Source organism: Rhodamnia argentea, chromosome 3 (assembly GCF_020921035.1).
Source record: "Rhodamnia argentea isolate NSW1041297 chromosome 3, ASM2092103v1, whole genome shotgun sequence".
Classification (NCBI taxonomy): Eukaryota; Viridiplantae; Streptophyta; class Magnoliopsida; order Myrtales; family Myrtaceae; genus Rhodamnia; species Rhodamnia argentea.
The window spans coordinates 20,017,852-20,028,055 of record NC_063152.1 but is presented as its reverse complement, the minus strand read 5'-3'; the positions used below and the strand labels follow the sequence as shown (position 1 = coordinate 20,028,055).

The window sequence follows — 10,204 nt, the reverse complement described above, 5'->3', positions numbered from 1 at the left end:
GCTGATGAATCGGGTCGGGTCGTGTTTCCGTGATATCTGAGTCGACTCAAAACATTAGAGGAGTGTGCGTGGCCTTGCCCAACTTGACCAAAGACGGCGGTAGTGGGTCATGTTTAGTATTTATTTTTTAAAATTAACTATTTGCAAACCTAATCTTACACACAAATTAGATGAAAAATGGCGTATAAATTTAGTTGTCGGATCGCATATGAGGGCAATTAAACCCACCACTCATCTAATAAACTGAAAATAAGCGTTGAAAATTGAAGTATTGTGATATCAAGTGCTTCAATCTTAAATCTCGAAATTAAAATGAGGAATTATTTGACAATCGGTTTGTGTTTCATTCATTGTTGAATAATTCCTCATTTTGATTTTGAGATTTAAAATTGAAGCACTTGATATCACAATACTTCAATTTTCAACGCTTAACTTCAGTTTATTAGACGAGTGGTGGGTTTAATTGCCCTCATATGTGATCCAACAAATAAATTTATACGCCATTTTTCATCTAATTTGTGTGTAAGATTAGGTTTTGCAAATAGCTAATTTTAAAAAATAAATACGAAACACGGCCCACTACCACCGTCTTTGGTCAAGTTGGGCAAGGCCAAATATACTTCTCTAATGTTTTGAGTTGACTCAGATATTATGGAAACACGACCCGACCCGACCCATTGACACCACTAACATTCACAAGGATATTGGTAAGGATTAAATCTGTCAAAATTAATCATAAACTCACTTCTTTATTCATTTTTAATGATCTGGATTATTATATGGGTTAGTTATATTTTATAAATAGATCATCGATCGGTTTAGAATGTATAAGGCCGAAATAATATGGGTTTGATTATAAAAGCTTTCAATTCGTATTTTGTAAGCTTTTTTACTTTCTCTGCACATTCCAATTGTCCACGATAGCAGTTCCTGTTCAACTTCAATCATCGAGCAAGCAGGCCTCCAAGGATGTAACCCCGTTTGTTCTAGTTCAACATAGATTAGTCGACCTGGCGAACTAGCAATTCTATCAAATAAGCGACAGAGAACATCAAAATCAAGTAAAACGCTACCTCAATTAAGAACCAACTAAATTAGGCTTAATCGCCGATAAAAAAACTTTTATGCTCCAATAAAACGTTCGCCCAAAGTAGTTATTCAAATCTATTTGCAATGCGGAGCTTGCACGCGAAACTTTAAAAGTTTGTTCCAATCAAACGGTAATTCCAAATCCATTTTCTTGAAGCCACACGCCTTCACAACACCCTAAATTAGGATTGTCGTACCAAACATGAAATAATAGATCTAATCTTCAATTAAGATTTCAAATAGATATTGCATATTCATGCTAATCATCTTCCGCTTCTTACTTCCATAGCTTAACAACTCTTAAATCTGGACATCATAGTTCGAAATTTACATAACTCCAAATTTATTACGTGACTTCAAAAATGACTATGGTCAGATGAATAAGGGGTTCGAATTCTCACCAGACACTATGAAACAGAGTTAATCAGGTTTATTGGGACGTCCAGGGAGTGTACGTGCAAATGTTTTTGTCCATTCTGATTTTTTTTTCTTGTTTTTTGGCGCCTATATTCTTTCCCTTTTTTTCTTCGCTCCGTTGCCTTCTTTTATTTGAAGTTAAGTCTCTCTCTTCTTTTTTTTCTACCTTTTGACTGGTCAACCACTGCTTCCCACCCTTCTTTGTTTTATTCAGCTGTTACATGTGTCTCCTTTGATTCTTCCTGCACCTTTGAATGGACCATCTCGTCATGGGTTCCGATCTTTCTCGACAAGAATCTCTAATTTGCTTCGACTTGCGCCCTACGATAAGAATGATCTGGAGTTACTCCCGATTTTTCAGCTACAAATATACCTCGGTTGATGGATCCTCGTTGACTTTGTCTTCAACTTCTGTCTATGCTACAAGTTTGATTGATCTCACCACTTATCATGTACTTTACTTTACCATTGAAAACTCATGATCAATGAGCTCATAACATATTCTTTCGATGGGTCTTCTTTGATTCACTGCATTGTCATGACATTTATAATCGATGAGCTTATTAGACATTCATGAATCGGATTTTATGGATTAACCGTATTGTCATGGCCTGGTTTGGGCCATCAGCTTATTAATGGATCAAATGCAATGGCATTAAGTATTACGACGAGATGGTTATGTTGGTAGGATCATTTTCGACCCGTACGCTATAGCAGTAAAGGAAGCTCTGAGTAAGAAGTACTTCGGAACCTTGAAGGTTCCCCTTGGGATGTTGCTGAAGCAGTTGGGTGATTTGCTAGGGTGGAGCAAGTGCTTCAACTACATGTTACCATAAGGCACAATGTCCATTATTTGGCCGACCCAACCCGTTCTTTCAAACAGTCATTTTGACAGAAATATTTTTCAAATCGTTTATTTTTCTGCGGACAACCCCCTCCTTAACGACACAATTCTCCTACCGACCTGCCTAAAGTGGCCTTTATTGCCATAAAAAAGGGGGGAAAATTGATTCTTTCTCAATCTGGTCGGCCTTGATTACAAGAATTCTGCAATCTTTACACCTAGAATAAACACCCACAAAGGCATATAAAATTAAGCTAAGATCAAACCAAAATTTATAAAGATTTTCATAGGTATATATCCATGCACATGCAATGCCACCTTTAACATCGTTACCAAATGATGAATCAAGTTACATACACCGCCCAAGGCGTCCATGAGATCATGCGGGTACACGCAACTCATCCACATGAGTGTCTACCTGCTCGCCATGGTTGTTAAGAGCCTCGAATGCCCTAGCGTAAGCGCTCGAGAATTCCATCAATGCCTGAAAAATGCGAGGCAGGCTGTTTTTGAGGTGGTTCAGGGCCATCGCCTTGGTGACCTCGACCAAATTCACGCACTTGGTATTCTCATTGTCCACCCATTTCTTCAAGGCCTCGATCTTCGCGCGCTTCAGTGATAGAGGATGATTAGGACCCAACTCCATTGTTGGGTTATCTGCGGACAAGCCTCGCTTGACCTTTTTCTCCATTTCATCCAGTGAAGACGACTCCTTTTGCAGCTTCTTTTCAAGCTTCTTGGCTTTCTTTTGCAGATCTAGTTCCTCAGCCTGTTGCAAAAGGATAGAGCGGACACCCAGTAGGAGGCTCTTGATGGCCTCTGAAGCCGCCTGTAAACAATAAAACAGAGAGAATAAACGCGGCCCATGAAGAAAAATATTGCAGACGATGATATATTCTGAAATGTCGGGATCATCTGGATTACAAGTTAATGGGAACTTCTTGATACTAGCCCGTCTTGCATTATCAAATGCCAAATTTTATCGTGGAGCCCTCAATAGTTAATATCCCGGGTTCCAACAACAAACAATCGTTGCATTTCCATCTGCTACCATTAATACAAAAGTTGACCATACATGTGTAAACAACAAGAATGCTGCTGAACAAATATATCTCAGCAGTAACCCACTGAGCATTATATTTCACGGTTTGTCACGTCCTATTGAAACCAAAAGTCAACTGTAAAAAGCTTAAGCGTGCAGAGTCTTAGAGCGTGAGATAATTGACATATGAAACAAGAATAGAAACTTCATGAAAATAAAATAACCTATTGCCATCCACATAAAACTGAAAAAGAAGAGATATAAGTAAGGAAAGATGCTCCACAACAAAGTGCATATTGAACAGATGTACTGTACAAGAAAATAATAGACCGTGTCCTAACATTGCCTGTACAAGAGATGATAATGCAAGTTCTACCAGCAACTGCAACTATGACTTGATAATAACTAAATAAAAGATACTACCAATGAGTATGCCTTTGCCCGTGTCAAGCTTCGTTTTGCTATAGTCATAGCCAGTATTAACCATCCAAGTGTCTATTACGCATTCTGACAGCACATTTTACCACAATTAGCAAAGAAAACACCAAAAGAACATGAACTGTATCAAGTAACTATATCAATTATCAACATACAGTTTCCCACCAGCCATGTGATGGTGTAGATCATTCTCATTCATAAGCATTTCAATTCATGTATCAGATTCTAAATTAGACTCATTGTCATAACGGGGTAATCAGGTTAATGGCACTACCTTATCAGGTACTCTGTCAAGGTGAAGCTGCCAATCCTCGCAAAGTATACGAAGTGCAGAAGAGAAATTACTCTGGAGTTGATCATCCGCAAGGCAATCTGTCAATTGTAACCACCTGTAGAGTGTTCTGACATAACCTTTTTGAGATATAACGAGCTTGCAGAAGCTGTTGTACCATGATTCTACCTCAGCCTCGAGCTGTACTGCAGCCTGGCGATGGAAGTCTGAAGAAAGCTCTGTTACTTGATTCACTGAAATGTGATTCAATTGGAGTGCAATATGGTTCTGAACTTTATGGCATCTATACATTGTTCTCCACATGTGCATCAGCCTGTAAAATCAAAATAAGATGGAGGCAGAAAGTAGTGATGCCAATTTTAGACCCATGTTGGGAACAGGGACATCAAAGCAAACACCAAAAGAAGATACTTAGGATGGCCTTATTGGAATTTGGAGGTTCCCATTGTGGCAACTTATACCATATTTAGAGAAACAAATGGACAGGCGGATGTTTACTTATTTGTTTTAGCAGAAAACATGATTAACTAATACGGTTCCTTGACTGTTCATCTTCCTAGTTGCTTCTTTTCTCATTTAATCCCACGTCCCATCATCAATAATTTGCCTTTTCAACACAATGCAAAACTACACAGGAGTCTGAATCGCAATCTACCTCCTCCATTTAAAGGTCTTAAGGTGTCTGAAAGAAAATACTTCAAGTGATTGGTGAATTTTTTTTTTTTTTTAAGCAACATATGATGCTATAACTATATTCAATGCTGAACAACTTTTACCCAGAAGTTAATGCAACCAATTGCGGGTGGAGCTCCTCATCTATTGTAGTCAGTAAAACTGCACAAGTTCTACTAATGGATTGCTGCAGAATAACTAGGTCAGACTCCAGACCCTCCACAGTTGATCTGGTTTTGTCCGTCTTGGACCAGTCATGGTTTTCATCTTCTTGCTTTTGCAGTAACAACAATTTTCTCTCATACTCTAGCTTTGCGGTTTCTTCCTCCTGCAGAACATTTGATGGAGAGAAGAGCATTGGAGTGGGAACGTGGAAAAAGCGAGAAACTAGCTATTAATATGATAATGAATCATTTGCCATTGTAAATCATAACATATACGTTCACGAGAAAAGTTACTTGCAGCCCTATTCCACTTGATGCAAAGTTAATCATGTCAGGACAGGATCATGCTAATAAGGTAAGTGCAAACAGAAGAATGTATCTGTCGACACTTGATCTCACCAATGACAATTAAAAAAAAATCTCACCAATCGCAATGCTTTATCGACATCTACATTAAGGACTACTGTAAAATGAATTTGCTCCGACAAAAAATTTCAAGAAAAATCATCAAAGTCTTGCAGTGTAATGGCAAATTTCGCTAGAAAACCATGCACATCCACTTACACTGTGTTCAGGTAAAGAGATCAAAATTTCCAAGTTCAAGTATCAACATCCAAACTCACACCAAGATCACGTGCTCATAAACTTCACTTGTGCCTGAACTTGATTAACATAAGTATATATCAACATGAATAACAACATTCTCCGACTACAACCACCAATTCACACTCCCAATTTAGCCCGTGACTACTAGGTCTCAGCACTATGTCAAATTGACAAAGGATCACTCGCGGACATAATCGACTTATCCAGATCAAACTTTGATAATGTGCTTATCCACATAATTGCTACTTCTTGACCTAAAAGCATGCAGGGTTATTAGGATACATAAATAGCATTGAGAAAATTTTGAATTCATCGTTTAACATGGGAGTGTACATTCTTATCCCACATGTTCATGCCGCTGGATGTTAGAAGCCAATATCAAATATTTTACAACCATGCTTTAACAAATGAAGGACTTTCTGAGAAATAAATAAGCATGACGAAACGATAAAGTTAAGATGCACATAGAGCAATGGCTAGTATATCGATTCACCTATATTCAGATTATTTGCAACATAAAAGTCAAACCATAGGAACTGTTCCATTATCATTTCAAGGTGTTGGTGATTCAGAGATGATTGATACGATCCTGACTTCTCACTATTGATTCTGATACTTGCTACCCTAGTCTGATTATCATATTCCTACTCACTAGATGGGATATTAGGTTAAATTTTGGAGATCTATAAGATAGAAGAAAACGCTTGACTTCAATTAGGCAAGATGCCCCATTTCCAAGTAATGCTCTTACTAGAGACTGGAAAAGAAACTGGACAGGTACAGTAATGTGAAACATGAAAGAGGCAACAGACACCAGTCATTACTACAAAAAGAAAAATCTTCAATATACAATAAGGCCATAATTTTCTTGAATATGAGCACAGCCATTTACCTCTCCAGCTAAGCTTTAATTGCACAATATTCAGTATATATCTGAACAGCTAGAATCACATATAGAACATCTTCTCAAGGAAATCGGAGATCAATCATGGACAAAATCCTACCTTTAAGTGTTTGTAAAGCTCATGCTCTGCAGTGAACAGCTTTTCAAGTGTAATCTGATGAGCTCCCGGCATGCAGGGTTCACTAGGACCAGGACACTCAGCAGCATCTCTTATAAGCTGAAGTGACTTAGATGACCAGTTCCAGGAAAGAGCACTCACAACCTTAGCAGAGTTGCTTCTCTTCCCTGTACAAAGTTGAGTTACTTTTAAGCACCTACGGGAAAATTAAGCACGTAGTAGGTGATGGTAGAGCGAGAAATTGGCTTGGAAAGTAATGGAGACAGAGCAGAACTAGCTCAAAATGTACTGGACCGAGAAACCTCAGATGTAGTTGATAAAGATTAATCCAAATAAATCGAGCTAAAAAAGGAAATTTGGGTACAAGTATGAGACTCAAGTTTTAAGTATCGGTTATAGCAACATGGACAAAGACTCGAAAGTGTGAGCTTCCTATTTTACAGAGTACATGCTCTGTCAACCAAGCCTACTAGAATATATTAGGGACCCAATTATATGTTGCATCACATCACTAGAAACATACTAAAAGTAAGATAAAAATCCAAGACAAATCAAAGGCAAAAAGAAAATGCACTAAACGCCAATATGTTCAGTCAATCACATCATAATTCCACCAGTAGTTCTCTATGATATGGCCTCAAGATTCAGAGGAATGACCCGTCTTTGCTTAAGAATCTTCGTTTGTGAGAGAGAATTGCACCAAAATGACAATAACAACACAAAGCAAAATTCCTTTTGCATGCTGGATCAGATTTGAGCAACAACATGCCTTATTGAAATAGCTGAACAACATCAAACTCGTCAGAAACATTGCACAGATCTAAACAGACTAAAGCTCTACAATCACATCAAAATAACTATTGAAATGCAAAATCCAGTAAGAACAATAACAAATAAAAAGTGGTACTTACTCTTGTGTTCTTTTGTTCTCTCAGGTGGGAAACTATCCCATGAATTGACGTCCACAAAAATAGCTATATCCCCAACAAGAGCTGATGCTTCTAGAAAATACTCATCCAAGTTTTTCACAATACCCTCCAAGGACTTCTTGCTTTTCCAAACTTCCCTGGTCATATCAGCACTTTCCTTAGTGTTCCAGCTCATCTGCGATGAAGTATCATCAACAAACTCCACAGGTTGTTCCTTCTTGGGCAAGAGATCTACCGTCCCCCTTTCCAGAGTTTCTTCTATCCCTTCTTCTCCCTCGAACTCCATTTTACTCTCCACCCAATTCTTGTCATCGTTTGCTTCCATCACCACTTTACTCTTTCTCTCGTGCAACGGCAAAGAAGTCTCAAAAGGGTCCCAAGAATTCCAGGATGAGCAAGGGATAGGTGGAGGAGGCGGGGTGCAAATAAAATGCTCATTGATCTCTATACTTTCTTCTTTGCTAGTAATCTCCTCCTTACTTTTATTGGGCCTCCTAATATCTGGACTGAAAACCGGTGGAGGGGGAGGTGATGGAGGCAAAGGGGGAGGAGGAGAAGGAGGCGATGCCAGGCCATATGAAGTGTTCTCGATCTCCAACGACTCCGACTCGGTGAACTGCCGGAGTGTTGCTCCCGTGTTCTTCAGTGCTCTTAAGTAAGTCAACAGGGCATCGGCAAAATCCCCCCTGAACACCAGCAACTGCTTCATCAGCCTCTTTCTCTCCTTACACACCCGAACCCTCTCTTCTTCATCAATTCTCGAAAGGACACAACCCATCTCTAATAAATTGCTATCGCAATGCTAGTCGGTGGGTTCACCTACATCCACCAACTCAAGGTCTTGAAGCACACTAGGAGAAAGTTACTGCCCTGAACAGACCATATCCCTGAAATTTTGCTCAGCTACCACACTGATTTCAAGAACCAAGACCCAGTTCCCAACCCAGAATGCTATTCGCATAGATCATGGTTCTCTCACCGGATTCCGCTTCCTTCTAAGTAACAAGCGCCACAACAACCAGAACAAGACTAGATAAACGAGAACAATCAATATTCGAATTCCTTTCTCGAACCCGGAAAGTACAGTCGAATCAGCCAAAAGGACCTTCCCACAGAATATCCCAAATTCTCATACTCAGAAAGTCGTAAGCACTTTGAAGAATTTCCCAACAAGCCGACGACCCACCAACAACTTCAAGATCGCTGGAAATTTCAACTCAGCTACGAACCATCTCGAGCTCAAAATGCAACTCACCCGAGATCCAGAAATTCTATCCGAAATGCATACAAAAAAATAATTAAAATAATTAAAAGAAAAAATCTGTCCTTCGTCCACCTCCCCCTCTTGTTCACTAAAAGGTAACAGAGAGAGCAGTAACCGTGACAGAGTACTACACGAAAAAAAACCCAGAAAGGGAAGAAGAAGAAAGAAACAATATCCAGCTCCAGAGCCCACCAGACCACCAGAGAGTACTCTCTCGCCTCACCAGACTTCTTTGCCCAGAGCAGACACTCTGACAACGTAGTATTTTAATCCAACGTAACGAAGAAGCTAAAAATAAAGAAAAGAACCAGGTGAGGACAAGAAGAAACGTAGGTCAGAGTCCGATCTGGAAAATGTCCGACGAGGACTGCTGTTTCTTCTTTCGTAAAAAGAAGGAGATGGGTTTTTTTGTTATTTTGTCATTGTCTTCTTTTGCCCGAGTGAAATCGCTCAGTCGCGGTGCTTCTTGAAAAGGAGGACCATGAAGAAGAAGAAGAAGACGACGACGAGCTCGAGACCCGATGAAGAAGAACAGGTATCCAAAGCAATTCGAGGAGGAAAAACTTTGAAAGCTTCTTACATCGATTTTTATTTGTTTTGGTAATAATAGAACCATAATAGTACATAAAACTGTGAGTAGATAGAATAGGAGATGTAGCATTCTTTGCAAGTTTGTCTGACATTAACCTCTCCAAAAATATGAACATAAAAAAAAAACATTAGAATAGTTAGGAAACTTCCTTTCAACTTTACTAAAAGATTTTATTTCCCCTAGATTCCTCCTTCATGATTGTGATATTTCGACTTCAATTTCCAGAGCAAATTGGTGAGAATTTACTCGAGATTGAATATTGTGATTGAGCTAACATTATGCACAGTTCGCCTGGCCAAGAATCTTATATGTGGGACATCCGGGGTTCCTTATTGTGTCCTCTTGTTGCTTTTCGGATTTTTCAAAACTTATATGATGAGAGATTCGAATTTTATCAACGATTTGATGTCTTATTGAATTCGAAAGAAGAAAAATCGAAAGCTGGATGGATCTTACAATATAAAATATCTAGATATTACAAAATATAATTAAAATACTACTCGACATTCCCTATTATTAGTTTAGATATCATTAGCACAATAACTCATTAGCTATTTGCCAAATAAACTACTTTTTCTGTAAAAGAGGGACACCTTTTTCGTCCCAAATGAGAAGAAGAAGAATAAGAAGAAACCAAACAAAAAGAAGGAAAATGTAAGAAATAAGCTAAATTAAGAGTTAGCTCCACAATTAACCTCTTTCTCGGAAGAATAATATTGAACATTTTTAAGATTCGAAAGCATGCTAAAGTGTAAACCGCAAGGAATAGTGTGATTAGTACAAGGTGGAAGGTCCGAGATGTCTACAGTTAAATAAGAGGTGGAAAAGTGCGA

The 10,204-nt window shown here is 38.7% G+C and overlaps 1 protein-coding gene across 1 annotated transcript; it reads right to left on the bottom strand.

Moving 5' to 3' along the window:
* Positions 1-2,599: 2,599 nt before the first annotated feature.
* Positions 2,600-9,165, bottom strand: LOC115726344 (protein ALTERED PHOSPHATE STARVATION RESPONSE 1). Its single transcript, XM_030656175.2, has 5 exons — positions 7,498-9,165; positions 6,569-6,753; positions 4,899-5,122; positions 4,105-4,435; positions 2,600-3,179 (listed from the first exon to the last, which is right to left on the bottom strand). The coding sequence occupies exons 1-5, from the start codon at positions 8,291-8,293 to the stop codon at positions 2,730-2,732; spliced, it is 1,986 nt and encodes a 661-aa protein (XP_030512035.1). The 5' UTR covers positions 8,294-9,165; the 3' UTR covers positions 2,600-2,729.
* Between the last annotated feature and the right edge of the window lie 1,039 nt (positions 9,166-10,204).

Bases quoted from the DNA above. Each gene is read 5' to 3' on its own strand.
- LOC115726344 (XM_030656175.2), bottom strand. From the start codon at position 8,293: ATGGGTTGTGTCCTTTCGAGAATTGATGAAGAAGAGAGGGTTCGGGTG. The intron at 5,123-6,568 runs GTAGGATTTTGT...AATGTTCTGCAG, and splicing joins AGCTTTACAAACACTTAAAG to GAGGAAGAAACCGCAAAGCT. The intron at 4,436-4,898 runs GTAAAAGTTGTT...TTGATTTTACAG, and splicing joins TTGGTTGCATTAACTTCTGG to GCTGATGCACATGTGGAGAA.